This window comes from Urocitellus parryii, chromosome 9, assembly GCF_045843805.1.
Source record: "Urocitellus parryii isolate mUroPar1 chromosome 9, mUroPar1.hap1, whole genome shotgun sequence".
In the NCBI taxonomy this organism is placed as follows: domain Eukaryota; kingdom Metazoa; phylum Chordata; class Mammalia; order Rodentia; family Sciuridae; genus Urocitellus; species Urocitellus parryii.
In genome coordinates, this window is record NC_135539.1 from 113,830,530 (window position 1) to 113,849,221 (window position 18,692).

Sequence of the window (18,692 nt, forward strand, 5' to 3'; positions counted from 1 at the left end):
CTGAATTCAATTCAGGTGGGGGTACTATTTGGATAAACTGTGATGGCTACTGGCCCTCTCTGCTTCTTTGACCTAGTGTGAGCTGAGTGGGCAGGTCAGAGGTGCAGGCTGGGAGGAGTGGACAATTTCTCTCTGTTTCAGTAGTTTGGGCTCCTGGGAGATCTGGAAGCTGGAGGTCAGGGGTTGGGGACACATGGCCGAGCTGGGTTTGGGTCATTTTCTTCCTCTCTCCAGTGCGGGGATGACCTTCGCCAGGACATGCTCACCCTGCAGATGATTCGAATCATGAGCAAAATCTGGGTCCAGGAGGGGCTGGACATGCGCATGGTCATCTTCCGTTGCTTCTCCACTGGCCGAGGGAGAGGTGAGCTGGGAGGGCAGTGGAGGGAGGCAGATGGTGTGGAAGGGACCCCTTTTCTTCTGCTCGCTCCCCAACATGAACCGTGTACTTCTCCAGGAAAATGAAAAGGTCAAGGTTATCTCAGTAAAAGCTGTGGAGTGGCATGGAAACAGAAGGCGAGGGAGAGAGACTTTATAAAATAAAATAGACGTGGGGACGCAACAACTTAATGTGTCATGTAGACTTTGGATCCTGATTCAAACAAACCAACTAAAAAGAAGGCTTTTTTTTTTTAATTTGAGTTCAGACTGGTTTAGATTAGATTAAAAAATAATCATTCATTTTTTGGATGTGACAATAGCATGGTGATGGTGTCCTTGTAAATTATACTTGAAATCTTTGTGAGTGAAATGATAGGCCTGGGTCTTGCTTTTTAAAGTACCCCAGCCCAGGTGGTGGGAAGTGGGGAAACTAGTTGCGTAGGTGAAATAGACAAACAAGATTAGCAAAACATCTATATAAGTTTTGAAGCTGGGTGATGATTACCTATGAATTGATGAAACCATTCTTTTTATTCTTATATTTGAAGATTTCCACAGTAAAAGGTGCAGCAGCCATGAACTAAGGAGACCAAGGGCTCATGGTCTGGAGGAGGAGCTTTGGGGTGCAACCTTTCTTTCTTCCATTACGCTTGCCTCCTAAGCAGACTTGTCCAAAGGCCTTGGAGGGAGGCACCCAGCACAGCCTCTCCCTACAGTCCCCTTCACTGTGCTCTGAGCGTGATCCCAATCCCTTCTCTCACAGGCATGGTAGAGATGATTCCTAATGCCGAGACTCTACGCAAGATCCAGGTGGAACATGGGGTGACCGGCTCCTTTAAGGACCGGCCCTTGGCAGACTGGCTGCAGAAACACAACCCTGGAGAGGATGAGTATGAGAAGGTAGGATCGGGAGCCTTGCGGTCCAAAGCTGGGGTGGGTGTGCATGATTGGCACGTGGCTCTATTATTGCAAGACCTGCACCCTCTGTATATGCAGGGATAGGTCAGAGTGACTGTTGTGGGCAGTCTGAGGAAGTAGCCTGGTATTGTCCTGGGAAACCAGGACATGAGTTCCCCCAGCAGTGAGCTATCTCAGATGAGCCAAGCCAGCTTTGGAAGACCTGTTGTGCCTCCTACTCATGCGTCCTGGGTTGGTTCCTCTTGCGCTCTCAGAGGGCTTCTGTGATACTGGATGAGGATAAGAGTTAAGTAAGATAACTTGAAGACAAGTTAGACATCACTTTAATCCAACACCACCTTTTCAGGGATGCAAATTAAGACTCTTCTTCCAGTTGTGGAGCTGGTTTGTGCAGGCTGTAACATGAAACCGGGTCTGAGGTTAGGCAGGAGATCAGAGGCTAGAAAAGAGACTTGCCTAAATCCTGAGAGATGAAAGATTAGATTAGAAGGGGAACTTTGGGCTGGGCATGCCTGTAATTCCATCTATTCAGGAAGCTGAGACAGGAGAATCCCAAGTTTGAGGCCAGCCTCAGCTACATATTGAGATCCTATCTTAGAATTTAAAAAAGGGCTGGGGATGTGGCACAGTGGCTAAACAGCGTTCCTGGGTTCAATCCCTGCTGGTACCAAATAATAATAATAATAATAATAATAATAATAATAATAGTAATAATAATGCCTGAATGCTAATTTATATAAATTTCTTTCTTTCTTTTTTTTTAAACATTTATTTTATTTACTTTTATGTGGTACTGAGGATCAAACCCAGGGCCTCCAACAGGCTAGGCCAACGCTCTACTGCATTTCACCTTGAAGGTTCCAAATACTAATTTACATTGATCAGTGTGTTTCAGACGTTTTAGACCCACGTGGGCAGCCAAATTATAACCAGACTGTTGTTTAGTGGATGTGTAATTAGATGATCTTAAATGGCCCTGAGTGTTTGCATCCCCAGGGTTTAATCCTTGGCTTGCTAGCTCTCTTTGCTGGCTCCTTATGCCAGCTCATCCTCTCTTCTCCTCCCACCCATGTGCTGATGGCTTCCAAAGCCCTTCTCTAACCCTCTTCCCTCCTCCAGCTTTATACTCTGTAGGAACCGGCTTATTGTACTTTTCCATTCTCACACACCTCAAAGCAGTGAAGGCAAAATCGAACTTTCTTCCTCTCTTTCACCTCCTGAAGCCTGCTTTTTTTGTGTAGGTTTCTCATCAGTAAACAGTAGGACTCTGTGCAGTCATCCAAGCCAGAGCCATGGACTTCCAGAAATTTCCGTTTGCCTCCCTTCTGCAGGACCCAGCCCTGCTGATTCTCCCTTCTCTTCTCTCACCAATGTGTCCTCTTCTTTCTATTTCCTTACTATCACTTTTGTCCAGCAATTTGCTATCTGTCCCCAGAACCCCTAAAATGCCTCTTCTCCTTCTATCATCATCCTCTGCTTGATTCCTGAGGGGTTCTGAAGGGCAAGCCTGTTCACCCCACTCCTTTGCTCTAAGTTCTTCAAAGGCTGCTGCGTGGCATATCCAACCTGCCCAGCCCTGCACACGAAGCTCTTTGTGTCCCGGCCCTCCCTACTCTGCAGCCTCATCCTCCTCCTCCCTTCTCCAATCCCACATGCTATTTATGTTAACATGCATTTTTCAGGTGTTGAACACCCACCACAAAGCAGCACCGCACAAGGTGCTAGAATTGTAATGACTCCGTGCTAGTGTACTAAAGAGTCGCGATAAATGTGATGGAAGTGTGTGCAACAGGTGTACACTCACACAGAAATAACTTTGCATGTTAATGTTTAATCTCAGCCTTTCAAAGGAAGCCTTTTTGGTAGGACAATACTAGTAGTTTCTGATGGTAACTTCCAGAAGAAAAGAACTAGAGGTGTTTTTTTCTCTTGACTATGTATTCGGCCAGGTAGCACCCCATATCCTACAAGAAAATCTCTTAAGAACAGGAGGGTGCCCATTTCTAGAGTAAGATTTTTTTTTTTTTTTTTTTTTGGCCAGGGACCCACTATGCACTGCCTAACTCAGGGAGTCAAGTTTAATCATTAACCCCTGGGCACACAGCTCTTTTGTGAGCCAACATAGGACTCATTTAAGATAAAAAGGATACCTGTGCCAGGTGTGGTGGTGCACGCCTGTAATCCCAGTGGCTCAGGAGGCTGAGGCAGGAGGTTTGCAAGTTCAAAGCCAGCCTCAGTAAAAGCGAGGCCCTAAGCAACTCAGTGAGACCCTGTCTCTAAATAAAATACAGAATAGGGCTGGGGATGGGGCTCAGTGGTCAAGTGCCCCTGAGTTCAATCCTCAGTACCCCCCGCCCCCGCCTCAAAAAAAAAAAAACTGTGACAGGAGAGGATAGATGGAGATGAAGGTCAAGATTGGGAGAGGATGGATTATGCTCCTTCTTGGAAGGCTTATTTTCATTCATAGATTTCCCTTTCTTAGAAATGGTCTTTTTCTTCCAGAAGATGAGTTCTGAGATGTCTTTACAAACTTCTATTCTTAGTCTCCAGTGGATTAGTCATCTGGTTGTGATTGGACAAGGAGCTGGAAAGGGGTGGGTTGGAGAGTAGCTGGCTGAAGAGCGGGTCTTGTGGAACAGCCTAGAAGCTGTTGGGAAATCAGATCCCTAAACTTGGGAAGAGGTTAGATAGGCAATGAGTGAATGGTGGTGGCTGTGAGTCTGGAGGGGCTCAAAGCAGGCGGAGCCAGTGTGAGCTGGGGAGGTCTGGAAAGATTTGGGTCCTTGAAGGACAGAGGGAGGCAGGGAGGGCAGGTCTGCTGTGTCTGGCAAGCTCTCTTGTTCCCAGTTCCATACATTTCTAGTTGGTTATGACAGTTTTTTCTCTCATTCTCAATTTGGTCCATTCCTAGCTGGCTATCGTGTTCTGCATCTTTCGTGAGCTCTTGGGAATTCTTCAAATCTCACAAAAAGGATTCCTTTTATTTTCTTTCTCAAAAGACAGATATGGGTCTCAGGTACTAGGGAGGCTGAGGTAGGAGGATCCCAAGTTCAAGGCTGGTGTCTACAACTTAGCAAGACTCTGTCTCAAAATAACATTTTTTTGTAAAGGGCTGGGAATGTAGCTCAGTGGTAGTGTGCTTGACTAGCATGTGTGAGGCTCTGGGTTCAATCCCCAGCGCACACGTGCGTGCACACACACACACATACACACACGCGCACAAAAGATAAAGGGACAAATGTCAACTAGACCCAACCCCTCACTACCAATTCTCCTTCTTTAAATTCAAAAATATCTCCAACACATTTTGCAAAGTAGAGAGATCTGATTTCCAAGTGCAAAACTCTCCTTAGAAGTGCGAAGCTGCCTCAGCTCTTCCTTGGAGTGCAGTGACTTTAATTAGATAGGCTTGGAGCTGTTACCAAGAGTTCTGTGAAGGGGGTTTTATTTGGAGCAGGAAGGATGGAAGAAGTCTGTGCAGGGTCAGGTTAAATCTGCTGTCTTGGTAGCCATGCTTGAGTTAGGGTCATTGTGATCCACTGGGAGTGTTGTAAACACTTTCTGTCCATTAAGTTCAGCCCAGTCTGGGCTGCTCATGTCAGGGCTTTTGGACCAGTCACTGTCGTTCCAGCCCGTCTCCCAGAAGAAGATGAAGTTCAGACATACAGACCTTGCATCTCCTCCTCCAGCATCCATGGGAGAGGGTCCTGTGGGGGCACACGTGCACTGTGTGTGTTAACATGCAGTAAAGGGTGAACAGGCGGATATGAGGTGCTGTTGGGGTTCATAAGAGACTGAGGCCAGGGCTGCTGAATTCAGTCTGGCTGTGACCCCAGAGTCCCTTGAAGCCAGCTTCATGTCCTCTCCTCTCGCCTGCCTTCACTGATCCAGGCTGTGGAGAACTTCATCTACTCCTGTGCTGGCTGCTGTGTGGCCACCTATGTCTTGGGCATCTGTGACCGACATAATGACAACATCATGCTGAAGACCACCGGTCACATGTTCCACATAGATTTTGGCCGCTTCCTGGGCCACGCCCAGATGTTTGGCAACATCAAGCGGTAAGTGGTCTCCTGGAGCCAGATGTCTATGTCATGTATGAAGGGCAGGGATGGTGTAGGGCTGGACATAAGCCTGTGATGGAAGGGTTAGGGCTTCAGAGCATTGTCCCTGGGCTGAGCAGCTTTGGAGAAGAGAAGACTCATAAGGAGGTCAGGTCCTGACAGCGCCTTGTGGAAGAACACAGTGAGCTGTTGATCTCTCCCCTTCCTGACCACTGAGCAAAGGGAATGAGCCCACACTCAGAAAAGGGGAACATCATAAGAAACTGGGAGAAAATATTGCTAGCTCACAGATAAGGAGCCAGTGGAGGATGTGGGACATCTGTCCTGGGGATCTTTTAAGGTTAAGGTAGGGGCAGAGAAAGAGAGAGCCCATCTATCCAGGTTCATACTTGGGATGAGGGATCCCCCCACACGCAGCCCACCAGGTGGGCTCCCTCCTCCACGTTGACCTTCTGCCTGTATGTTCCCCTTGGCCCAGGGACCGTGCCCCTTTTGTCTTCACCTCGGACATGGCGTATGTCATCAACGGGGGTGACAAGCCTTCCAGCCGCTTCCATGATTTTGTTGACCTTTGCTGCCAAGCCTACAACCTCATTCGCAAGCATACCCACCTCTTCCTCAACCTTCTGGGCCTGGTGAGGAGCTCCCCGCCCCATCTGAAAACCCCCTTCTTGTGACCTGGTGCCAGCTTTAAAGACTGCCCTGGCTTGTTTCAAAGAATTCCTGGAGATCCACTTCTCTGAGCCCCAGTTGAGTTCCTGTCTGCCCTAGATAAGGGCAGGGACCTACACTACCTGGGGGCAATGCTATCTGACCCACTGTGGTCCCTCAGTTCCTGGGGTCCTCAAGCCACTGCCCACAGCATCTGTCTGCTGCCATCTAGAAGGATCAGAGAGCCTAGCTATAGAAAATTTTGCCTTGGGGTTGGGAAGAAGCAAGATCTCTCTGTGGTTACAGACACCCTCCCTCCTCCTCTCCTAGATGCTGTCCTGTGGGATCCCCGAGCTCTCGGACCTGGAGGACCTCAAGTATGTGTATGATGCCCTGAGGCCTCAGGACACAGAAGCCAATGCTACCACCTACTTCACTAGGTAACTCCTGCTCACACCAGTGCTGCCCACCCTGCGTCACCCCCAGGTTGCCTGATTGGCAGGAGCAGGCTGGAGAAATGGGAAAGGCTTCTTAGCTCAGGTGGCAGAGCCTAGTGTTGGATCTGTTGTCCCAAGTTGGCCTCTGACTTTGGCGAATCACTTCTCTCCAGCTTTGGGTGTCTTGTCTGCATTTTGGTGCCAACCTTTGTATTTAGGAATATTGTCACTGCTCTTTCCTGCACTCTCACCAGGTCTCAGCCAAAGACTTCATGGGGCATGGGGAACAGGGATTTTGTAATAGATTTTAGTTCACTGGGTCAGACCCTTTCCTCTTGATGGGACCTTGCTTTTAAACTGAAATCTTTGGATTTCCTTGGTGAGATCCCTTTGTATTAAACCTTGAATTCAGTTTGATGACACTATGTAGACATTTATGAGGTGACCCTACAGTGCTCTTCTCTAATTCCTTCCTGCCTTAGTTTGAATGTCTTTAGCTCAGATCAACTCGGAGGGAAAATAAGACCCCAGGGGTCACATGAATATACAGCACGAGGTGGTTGTGTGTCAGTCATGTCCTCCATGAGGATGCTACACAGGGAAAGAGTTTATCTGGTGTTAATCTCAGGAGTTAGGAAATACTCCTTTGTTAGCTGTCATGGCAGAGAGGACTTGGGTCCAAGATTGTGCCTTTTTCTTCCTGTCCTCACGTACTCACAGGTTGATTGAGTCCAGCTTGGGCAGTGTAGCCACAAAGCTCAATTTTTTCATCCATAACCTGGCTCAGATGAAGTTCACAGGCTCAGATGACCGGCTGACCCTTTCCTTTGCCCCCCGAACGCACACTCTAAAGAGCTCTGGTCGCATCAGTGATGTTTTTCTCTGCCGGCATGAGAAGATCTTCCACCCCAACAAGGGCTATGTAAGTACTTCCTCCTCTCTGACCCTGTCCTGCTCCCCACTGACCCAGGCACCTTGGGATTCTGAATCTTCACACCCATTCAGCGGGCACTGGACTTCACTGAGCTCCTGTGCTGGGAACAGCCCCAGATCACGTCCTTTTTTCTTATTCAAGTGAACTGCTAGAATCAGAGAACTGAATTGGATGGTAATTCCCTCTAAGTCAAGGGTCCAGAGAAACAGGCTCAGGAAATCTTTGCTTTCACGTTCCTGTGTATGTGCTTTGTTTCCATTGGAGACTCTCTTGACCTCTTCCTTCTGCTCCCCAACACGTACACCCTTTAGTTCCCTCACCTACCCACGAGTTCATTGGGTGCAGAGGGTCTGACAGTAGACTCTACGATTTGGAACTTTGCAGATATACCTGGTAAAGGTGATGCGGGAAAATGCGCACGAAGCCACTTACATCCAGCGGACGTTTGAGGAGTTCCAGGAACTACACAATAAGCTTCGGCTGCTTTTCCCTTCTTCCCTCTTGCCCAGGTAGCTTCCCCTTTACTTCCTGCACAGAGAGAGGCTGAGAGGGGAAGGGATGGGATAGGCAGGATTTTACCCATCTCTCTGCATTACTTGGCCTAGTATTGAGTTTGGTGAAAGTGCTCCCCCTGCTGGCCAAGCTCTCCTGACATGCCAGTGCACTTGCTCTAACCTTGAAAGTAAGCTTGGGCCCATCTGCAAAGGCAGGGGGACTTGTTTGAATCTAAAGATGTTTCAGAGTTTCCAACCTGATAAAGAATTAGATCATTTTTCAGTTGGACAAAGCATGTTATATACATGCAATGAAATATTATTATTGGGCATTAAAAAGGAAGGACAGGGGCTGGGGTCGTGACTCAGTGGTAGAGCGCTTACGTATATGAGGCACTGGGTTCAATTCTCAGCACTACATATAAATAAATAAAGTCCACTGACAACTAAAAAAATATTTTTTAAAAAAGGCAGTGGGGGAGGACATTCCAACAGGGAACTCAACCTGAGTGAACTTTGAGGACATGATGCTAAATGAAATAAGCCAGTCCTAGATTAAAAACTGTGCTTCTGCTCATCTGAGTTACCTAGATTAATCAGATTCACAGGGACATAACATAGAATGGTAGTTGAGGCAGTATTGTTTAATGGGTGTGTTTTCAGTTTTGCAAGATGAAAAACTCCTGGAGATGGTGGTGGTACAACATTGTATCAGTAAAGACTGATAGGTCAATTTTTTAATATTTATTTTTTAGTTTTTTAGGTGGATACAATATATTTATTTTATTTTTATGTGGTGCTGAGGATCAAGCCCAGTGCCTCACACTTGCTAGGCAAGCGCTCTACTACTTGAGCCACAACCCCAGCCCTAGATAGGTCAATTTTATGTCATGTATATTTCCCCATAATTAAAAAAAATTATTCCACTTCACTTTTCAAATAAATTTTTACACCAAAGAGAGAAACTGGAGGCTCCAAAGCCCCAGGGGCACTTTTGAGGAACACGGGACTCTGCCCAACAATTTAGTAGGTTTGGGGTCCTTGTGAGTGTGCCGTGTTGGACCTGGGCACAGACCTGGGAGCCAGGGTGGAGTCAAGTGGAGTGAGGATTCCTGGGGAGGGAAGCTGCTGGGAAATAAGATGAAATGGAAAACGCCTGCTGCCTCGTTTTCTTTCCCCATCTTCCCCGCTGCCCACCCTGCCTCACCAGCTTCCCGAGTCGCTTCGTGATTGGCCGGTCCCGTGGAGAGGCGGTGGCAGAGCGAAGGAGGGAAGAGTTAAATGGCTACATCTGGCACTTGATCCATGCAGCCCCCGAGGTGGCCGAGGTGGGTCTGCCTGCCTTCTGCATCCCGGCTGTCACCTCCATGAGGCTAGGTGTGAGAAGGGGGCAGGAGGACTCCATCCTGGGGAGTCACGCAGGGAACTTGGCGCTTCTGGGTCTGCTGGAGGAATAACCAGTGGCCTGGATCTGCAGAAGACAGCATGGGCCCATGGGGGGCAGGAAAGGGGGCCCTCCAGCCTCCCAGTGTCATGCACATAAATAAGTAAATAAAAATGTTACTGTAGCTAGCACTGTGGTGCACACCTGTAATCCCAGCAGCTCAGGTCTGAGGCAGGAGGATCATGAGTTCAAAGCCAGCCTCAGCAAAAGCAAGGTGCAAAGCAACTCATTGAGCTCTGTCTCTAAATAAAATACAAAATAGGGCTGGGGGTGTGACTCAGTGGCTGAATGCCCCTGAGTTCAATTCCTGGCACCCCCCCCCAAAAAAAAAAAAAAAACCATTACTACAACCGGTCCCAGAGACAAAACAGCATTTGAGATCTTGGAATGACTGCACTGATCAGAACCTGTGAAGGCAGAGAAAGGGGTGCCTCTTAAGGAAAAAGACAATTTTGAGCAGGTTGATTTTATTTATATACACACACACACACACACACACACATACACACACACACACACACACATTTTTTTTAAAACAAATGATATTATAATGGCCCTATTATGGTCACCTGGGAATCCCATTTCTCCAACAAGTCATCTGACTTTGTTTTCTGTGTTTTCTTCCTATGTATCTGTATGCAGGCATGATTTTTACAGTTTGATGATGGCCATGGCTTAAATATAAACCTATATTCTTAGACTTTCTTCCCTTAGCATTTGTGGTAAGCATATGCCACAGCTTTAAATATCTGAACCAAATTAGTACACGGACTGGCGGTATCATATCTCAACCTTTTGCCTTTTGAAAGAGTAGAGTATTTCCATTTTTTTCCCACTATTAATGCTCAAGTGGTCATTTGCACATATTTAAGATTTTTATTTTGTTTTTGTTTCCCCTCATTAGAGAACATTCTCCAGAACAAGATCTGTGCTCTTATCCCAGGCTGACTCAAGCATTTGTGCTGGAGTGATACGTGTATTGATCTAGGAAGCAGTGTAGAAGAGAACACTCTGATTCTAACCTGAGGCGACCTAGTTTTCCTTTTTTCTTTCTTTCCCTCTCTCTTTCTCCCCCCACCCCTGTACTACTGGGGATTGAACCCAGGGTTGCTCTACCACAGAGTCACATTTCCCAACCCTTTTTAATATCTTTCTTTCTTTTTTTTTTTTAATTCAAGACCAGGTCTCACTGATTTGCTAAAGCTGGCCTTGAATTTGCAATCCTCCTCCTGCCTCAGCCTCCTGAGTAGCTGGGATTACATTGTGCTTGGCTTCTTTTTTCCTTTTCAAGAACATTTTAGTATGAAAGCTTTCAAACATACAGAAAAGTAGAGAAACAATATAGTTAGTGCCTATAGACCCATTCCTAAACCGTATTTTACCATATTTGCTCCATCTATTTTTATGACTTATTTAAAGCAATTTACAGGCATCATGATACTTAGTGTGCATCTCTAAAAAGTAAAAATATATTCTTATATAACTATAGTGTCATTACATCATCCAATACATAGCCCATGTTCAAAATTTCCCTATCACTCCCCACTCTTTACATTTGGTTTGTTAGAGCCATCGCCCAGACAAGAACTGTGTATTGCATTGGTTGTTAGGTTTCATAGTCTCTTTTAATCTAGAACAGTCTTTCCTCTTTTTTTTTTTTTTTTAAACTGGACCATTATCTTACTGAAGAATGGCCATGTTTTCTGATTCCATTCCAGTGTGATCTGGTGTATACCTTCTTCCACCCCCTACCCCGGGATGAGAAGGCTGCAGGCACCAGCCCAGCCCCTAAGTCCTCAGGTACAGTACCTGCCCTGAGACGCTCCTGCCAACCCCTCGGAACCACAAAGGGTCACTTCTCCTGCCCCCATCTCTTCAGTTTTTTTTTTTTCCCTTTGGCTTGTCCCCGTTCCTCTTCTTACTGGTTAGGAAATCTGTTTTCCCACTCACACTGTGGGTCCACAACTCCTTGGTGGGGTTCCCCAGAGGTTGGATATTCAGTTAGTAAATACACTCTTGGGCTTGGTAGAGTGATCCCACCCTCTAACTCACGTTAGATACCAGTCACACATGTTGATCCCCTTCCTAGTTTTGGAAGGACCAACACAGGGGGTTCAAAAAGAAAGTAGAAATACCTCCCTGGCACCAGTCAGTAACACGGCTGGCCTGTTGACAAAAGTTTCCTTTGTCCCTGCAGATGGCACATGGTCCCGGACTGTCGGGAAGGTGGGAGGGGAGGTGAAGCTGTCCATCTCCTACAAAAACAACAAGCTCTTCATCATGGTGATGCATATTCGAGGCTTGGTAAGTGCACACACAACCCTCATTTGGTTCTTTATCTTTCTTCAGGTATTTTTTTTAGAGTAGTCAGACCTCCTCTGCCCCCGTGTCTGAGAGTAACCACAAAAGTTTACTGAGCTTCCTCCAGGGGCCTGCCCGTGCTAGCCTGTAGCATGACCAGGCAATTCAAGACCCAGCAGCTTGCTAGCTGTGTTCTTTGGCAATATCCTAAGTAAGTACTCAGCCTCATTATAGGAAGGATAATATTAGGATCTACCTCACAGTGTTGCTATGGGGATTAAATGAAATAATGCAGGGAGAGCACTTACTTTATAATCATTATTATAAAGAGGGAGGCCCCAGGGGCGCGTTACCTGACTGTAGCAATAAAGCAGCCCCTTGACATCCTTGGAGCAGAGTCAAGGCAGTGTATAATCACTAAATTTTTGGTACAGGTTCTAAGAGCATCATGATGGAAGAGAAGGAGAACTTTTATTGAATACTTGCCGTGTGCTGCCCCCCAAGTTAGGTATTCTGTGTAGGTTGGAGCAGTGGGACATAGAGCCAGGAGCATGAGCTTTGGAGTCATTGCTTCCGCTTTCATGCCGTCATTCATTCATTGGCTCAACCAATGATCATCTAGCGCCTGCTGTACACCAGGCCCTCAGGCATTAGTTCCAGACCCAGGAGAAAACCAGACAAAACCCTGCTTTCAGGGCATTTACATACTCACTGGAAAAGGTGGACAGATAAAAAGACCAGTAAAATAGTCAGCATATAAGATGGAGGTAAGAGCTAGGAAAGAAATAGAGAAGGAATCCAGGGCAGAACGAGGGGAATGGCAGTTTATACTGAGTGGCCTCATGGATGAGGAAGGATCGTAGCAAAGGTGAGAAGAGATCCCATCTGAAGGAGGAGTGGTTCAGGAAGAGGGAGCAATGACCTTCAAGAGCCCCAAGTGGGAACCCGCAGAATGTTTCAGTAATGGCAAGAGCCCAGTGGCTGAAGTGATGGAGCAAAGGGCAGAGGAGTGGAGCTGGAGGTTGGAGAGGGTGTGGTGGACTAGTCCTGGGCCATAAGCTGTAAAAAGATCAAGTTTGGCAGATGGGTCATTTCTCATTGCTAGAATATATAGCTTAACGTGCCACGGGTTGGATCCAACCAAAAAAGGATTAATATGTTAATATGGTGAATCACTAGTTGGCTGACCTTGAACAAGTGAACTTAATCGCTCTGACTCATAGCTCCACCTCTTAGGAGTTAAATAGACCAAATGACAAAATAGCACCATAAGAAGATGCCTTGGGGCTGGGATGGGATGTGGGGGGGCGGGCGGGATGGCTCATTCAATACAGACCACATTATGGGATGACCTGAGCATTTGGATCTGATTGATGTAGGATACCTAACAGGATCACGGTAGATATTTTTATCAGAATGGTGTGAGCTGGAAGCCGACAAACAAATTAGGTGTGCGCTGCAGGAAGCCAGATGTGGAGAGGAAGTCTGGCTCAGGGTGTCATCACAGGCATTGTGAAGAAGAGACAGATGCTGTAAGAATCTTCATCTTTTTTTTTTTTAATTTAATTTTAGCAACAGCTTCAGGATGGGAACGACCCTGACCCCTATGTGAAGATTTACCTCCTTCCTGACCCCCAGAAAACCACTAAAAGGAAAACCAAAGTGGCCCGGAAAACCTGCAACCCTACCTACAATGAGATGGTGTGTAGGGGACCTGGTGGGGCTGGGCAGGGTTTGGCAAACTATGCCTGTTTCTAAAAAGAAAGTTGCATTGGGACATGCCACACTTGTGATTTAGGCATCGGTCTGTGACGGCTTTCATGTAGCAATGGCAGGCTTGAGTAGTTTTGGCACAGACTCTACTTCGAAAGCCTAGAAATATTTGCCATGTGTTCCTTTACATAAAAAGCCTCTGGCCCTTCGGGTTGGGAGTCCAGAACTGAGGCCTGAGCCCTGTCCTGCGGGGAGCAGGAGCAAGCGAGTCCTGGGCTGGAAATGACCAGTGCCCCCAATAAAATGCCCTCACCTGCTTGAACTCTAAGCAGAGAACAAAGTTCTCAAATGCCTCCCTTGGATTCTGTGTGCTTCCTGTATTCCCTTGGGCTCTGCTGGTCTGAAGAAATAAAAGTGGTCTCAGTCACAGCCAGATCCCACCAACAGGGACCTGAGCACCTCCCTGTCCCCCGTGGCCTGTGCCCCTTCCCTCTCTCACCACGGCCCTGTCCCCTGTGTTTGCAGTTGGTGTATGATGGGATTCCCAAGGGAGACCTGCGGCAGCGGGAGCTCCAGCTGAGCGTGCTAAGTGAGCAAGGATTCTGGGAGAACGTCCTCCTCGGGGAGGTGCACATCCGCCTGCGGGAGCTGGACCTGGCCCAGGAGAAGACTGGCTGGTTCGCGCTGGGGTCTCGGGGTCATGGGACCTTGTGAGCCCATGGGAGCCACAGCCCGGGACCTCCAGCTGGTCACTGGACCCGGGGCAGTGGACTCTCCCTTGCTCTGCCGTTTAACTCAGGAAGGGGCGGCGTTCTTAGTGGGCCTCCTCCTCTGTCCAGGTGGACCTGGCCTCCACGAGAAGAGGCAGGGAGAGTCGGGTGCTCTCTGCCAGCCCTTCCTCTGCGGACTGAGCTTGAGTTGCTGGTTTGTGCTGAGCAGCCCCTTGGAAGCTGAGAGGCTGCAGCAGAGTTTTTAAGTTTACCTTGTGTCAAGGGAGCAATGCCTGGTTTGGGGTGTGTGTGGGGTGGGCTGGACGAGGTAGCATTGGAGGGGAGGGTGGGTGGATATCTTTATTTTTATTTTTAAAAAATGAAATAGTAATGTTGTCCTAACTGGGACAGGAAGCTTTTTGCGAGAAGGGACGTACATATGCCTCAGAAGGCAAGAGGGCAAGACTCTTTGGACTTTTGTATGGTTAAGGTTCTTATTGGACTTTTCCCTAGGATTTTTGTTTTTGTTTTTGTTTTTTTCTAGCTATAGGAATTATTTGAGGAGGGGCCTAGTGGATCTCGGTCAATGCCCCCCCTGTCTGAGGTCAGGTTGGAGAGGGACAGGGAGGGTGGCCTGTGCTGGACCGAGGCCTGCACCACTGGGCTGTTCTGATTTTGCCTCCAAAGGAGAGCGACGCGATACCTACATGTGTAAGGAAGGGCCTTCCATGTCGGGGTCCTGCCAAGGACCTGTATTCAGGGACCCATGCTCTGTAGGGGGAGGGGGGTTTCCCATCTCCCCTTCTCTGTTAGGACTCAGCCTGAATACTGTCCCTCCCCCCGCCCCTCTAGCCCTCTTGGCCCTGCAGTGGGCCGTGTAGTCCCTGTGAATACGCTGGGGGCACTTCCCCATAGGTTTCCCCCTTTTTCCTAGTGGGGCAGAATGGTGGGATACCCAAGGGTGCCCTGGCCCCAGGCGGAGGCCTCTAGGTGGCAGGTGCCAGGGTTGCTGCCTGCTGCTTAGTTTCTGAGGGCATCCCCGTCTCCCCCCACTTCTTCCAGCCGAGCTGCTTCCCTTCCCAAATTCATTTCTGTCACGTTTTCTAAGAATTTCCCTCCCTCTGTGGGGCCATCAACCTACATAGTCTGGAGCCAAAGGGATGCCCATCTGAAGCAAAGCATCCTGGGGTGAGGGGTTCCGCCCACCTCCTTATTATTCCCAGCGATTGGTCAGGAGGCTCCATGGGAGCCGTGGTTGTCACACTGGAGCTGAGCTCAGGGGCTGGGAGGGAGGGACCTGGGGCTCTTACCTCTCTATACTCTTTATTCCCTAACAGATGGATTTAAAATTCGCTGTTGCGTTTCTCCCCCAAGGGTTGTCTTCCTTCAGAAAGAGAAAAGAGGGAGAGACTCTGGATTTGATATTAAATTTTTAAATCCCACTTGGCTGGATGTGTCCCTTGAGTGGGGAAAGGAGTGAAGAGGACATTCTGCACACTGTCCCCTACCAGCCTCCTCCCCAACTCCAAGGGTCAAAAATTCCCTTTTTTTCTGACTCTTTCCATTGCCAAGAAAGAAGCTCCATTCATTGAAGCCACAGAACAGCAAGGAAGTTTCCATCTTTGTCTTACATTTTAAAAGCCAGGGATAAGCTGGCTGCAGAGGAGAAGACGGGCTGGGGGAGAGGGAAACGGCAAAACTATTCCAGATGTATGGACCATAAATGTTACTGGCTTTTTGCCCGTAGCACATTTTGACTCTACGCTCCTGATGTAAAGAGGTCTGTGTACTGTACCCACTTCCCAAACCCCTTGTATCTTCTACTTTCTCTGGAATTGTATTTTCTAATAAATGACATTTGAGAAAAATGAAACTACCATTTTAAACATGGATGTGTAAAGGTTTAGATGATAGCCTATGATGCACAAGATGAAGAATAATGATAGGGGTTTTACAAATGGTAACATGTTTGTGCCCTCCTGGCTCACTGCTGAAGGCAATTTCACCTTTGTCAGATGAATCTAGTCTCAGAAGAACTTCACCAGATAGACATGATTATCCCCATTTTTCAGATGAGGAAACTAAAGGTCTGAGAGATTAAGTAACTTGCCTGAGGGCACACAGCCAGTCAGTCTTGGAACTAGAATTTGAACCCAGGTTTGTTTGATTCTGAAGACAAATGTATTATGCAACCACTGGAGTTGATGTACTATTTGATAGTTTCCAGAGTGTTTTAATATATATTATGTCTTGTTTTTGTTTTTAAATACAGTCACTTCGGGAAGTAGCTATGGCTCATTAATTCTGTCAATACTGAATGTATTGGTGCTACCTAGTGGCATGTCTTCACTCACAGTGTGAGGGTGCATCTGGAATTATACACTGTTTCCTGTACCAGATCTGCAGCTGAAGGTTATAGAAATAAATTAAAACAATTAATTGCATTTAAGAAGTTTAAGCTGGGCATGGTATCAAGTGCCTGTTAATCCCAGCAACTCTGGAGGCTGAGACAGGATGATCCCAAGTTGGAGGCCAGCCTGGACAAATTAGCAGAATACTATCTCAAAAAAAAAATTTAAAGTAGGGCGTGGTGGCATACGCCTGTAATCCCAGCAGCTAGGGAGGCTGAGGTCAGAGGATTTCAAGTTCAAAGCCAGCAAAAGCCAGGCCCTAAGCAACTCAGTGAGATCCTGTCTCTAAATAAAATACAAAATAGGGCTGGGGGTGTGGCTCAGTGGCTGAGTGCCCCTGTACTGGGAGCGGGGGAGTTTACTATCTAGTGCTGTTTAACCAACTCCATTTTATAAAAGAAACTGAACCTCTTGGGGCGCCTGGTACTATCAAGCTGTTAGAGCAGAATTATAGCCCAGAAGTGAACCCCCAAATGGAGGATGCAGGGGGTGTGACCCTTGTTCAAACATTTTACCCAGAAGTTGTTAAAAACTCTCTGGTGAGGAGTCTTATTTCATGCTGGGGAATTTTGTGGCGTTTCCAGGGGATTTTGCAGCAGTAAACAGTAGAAATGTTACCTGTTATGTTTCTAAGTGCCTTTGAGGGGTTATGGCTGTTCTGGACAAGTCCCTATGGATCTTTTAAAAGTTAAAACTTGAGTCTGGCAAGAGTCTTAGTTAAGGATATTTCTTGGCCGAGTGGAGTAGAAACCTGAACCTCCTGAGGGAGGAGTGGGAATGAGAGCTGGGGGTGGGGGACAGGGGTTGCTGGAGAGCAGCGAACAACAGAGGCCCAGGAGGCCAGGTTTTCCCACTTCAAAGAGGTGATGAAAACCAAGTTACCCAACTTGCTGGGATTTGGAGGGGAAAGATTAGATTGGATTCCAAAGGTTAACAACAACAACAACAACAAAAAGTAGCATTTTTAAGTGGATGGGTAATTCTCTGGCTGGGACTTGTCTGAGGTATCTGATCAGGTAGACAACACTGAGGGCCCTCGGGGGCAGGCGAGGTGTCAGGCGCACTGTGGCCACTCTGATGACCCAGGTGTGGATCCTGTCCTCAAGGAACTTAGTATAGCAAGGGAGGCAGTCACCCCTCTGTATTGGTGGCTCTGTATTTCAACCAAGGATGAAAAATATTTATATTTAAAAAAAAAAAAAAGAATTGCATCTAAATTGAACAAGTGCAGATTTTTTTTTTTTTTAATTTTGGTCAGCATTCCCTAAACTATGCAGTCTAACAATTGTTTACATAACATTTACACTATGTTAGGCAATAAAAGTAATCTGGACATGAGTAAATATGTGGAGGATTGGATAGGTTATGTGCAAATACTAGGCCATTTTATATAATAAGAGACTTGAGATTCGGGGATATTGATAATTGCAGGAGGTCCTGAAACAAAAACCCACCTCCATGCCCAGGGACAACTGCAATTATAGTACAGTGACAAAGGGAAAGAGGAGGGGTGGTATGGGCAGAGGGGGCTTCACAGAGGAGATATTTGAACTGAGTGTTAAAGTCTCATTTTTTTCCCTTTTCTTTCTTTTTAATATTTATTTTTTCGTTGTAGTTGGATACAATATAATTAATTAATTAATTAATTATATTAGGCGAGCGCTCCACTGCTGAGCCACAACCCCAGCTCTTAAAGTCTCATGTTAGATACAGCATTAATCTCTAGGATTTATAAATAACTCAAAAAAACTTAACAACAACAAAAAGCCCAAATAACCCAATCAATAAATGGGCAAAGAACTGAACAGGCACTTCATAGAAGAAATATGATTGGTCAACAAATACATGAAAAATGTTCAACATCTCTAGCAATTAGAGAAATGCAAACTAAAATCACGCTGAAGGGCGGGGTTATAGCTCAGTGGCAGGGTGCTTGGTTCAGTGGTGAAGTACTGGGTTCGATCCTAAGCACCACATAAATAAATAAAATAAAGGTCCGTTGACAACTAAAAAATATTAAACACACACACAAACACTTGAGATTCCATCTCACTCCAGTCAGAATGGCAATTATCAAGAATACAAGTAACAAACATTGGCAAGGATGTCGGGGCAAGGTCCCCTCAGACATTGCTGATGAGACTGCAAATTGGTGCAACCACTCTGGAAAGCAGTACGGAGATTCCTCAGAAAACTTGGAATGGAACCACCATTTGACCCAGTTATCCCACTCC

General features: G+C 46.8%; 1 protein-coding gene across 4 annotated transcripts in view; it reads left to right on the forward strand.

The window, feature by feature from the left end:
- Positions 1 to 16,242, forward strand: part of Pik3c2b (phosphatidylinositol-4-phosphate 3-kinase catalytic subunit type 2 beta) — a 63,120-nt gene extending 46,878 nt beyond the window's left edge. For 2 of the 4 annotated variants that reach the window (XM_026397117.2, XM_026397119.2), the window contains 13 exons: positions 235 to 364; positions 1,145 to 1,281; positions 5,191 to 5,360; positions 5,842 to 5,998; positions 6,345 to 6,454; positions 7,172 to 7,373; positions 7,770 to 7,894; positions 9,090 to 9,207; positions 11,042 to 11,123; positions 11,521 to 11,627; positions 13,197 to 13,325; positions 13,863 to 14,014; positions 14,177 to 16,242. In XM_026397117.2, coding sequence (XP_026252902.2) covers positions 235 to 364; positions 1,145 to 1,281; positions 5,191 to 5,360; positions 5,842 to 5,998; positions 6,345 to 6,454; positions 7,172 to 7,373; positions 7,770 to 7,894; positions 9,090 to 9,207; positions 11,042 to 11,123; positions 11,521 to 11,627; positions 13,197 to 13,325; positions 13,863 to 14,014; positions 14,177 to 14,291 — 1,734 coding nt within the window. In that variant the 3' untranslated portion in view covers positions 14,292 to 16,242. Of the gene's footprint in view, positions 1 to 234; positions 365 to 1,144; positions 1,282 to 5,190; positions 5,361 to 5,841; positions 5,999 to 6,344; positions 6,455 to 7,171; positions 7,374 to 7,769; positions 7,895 to 9,089; positions 9,208 to 11,041; positions 11,124 to 11,520; positions 11,628 to 13,196; positions 13,326 to 13,862 lie in introns of those variants that run through there. The other 2 variants (XM_026397118.2, XR_013344353.1) reach the window with 2 other exon arrangements.
- The last annotated feature ends 2,450 nt before the right edge of the window (positions 16,243 to 18,692 follow it).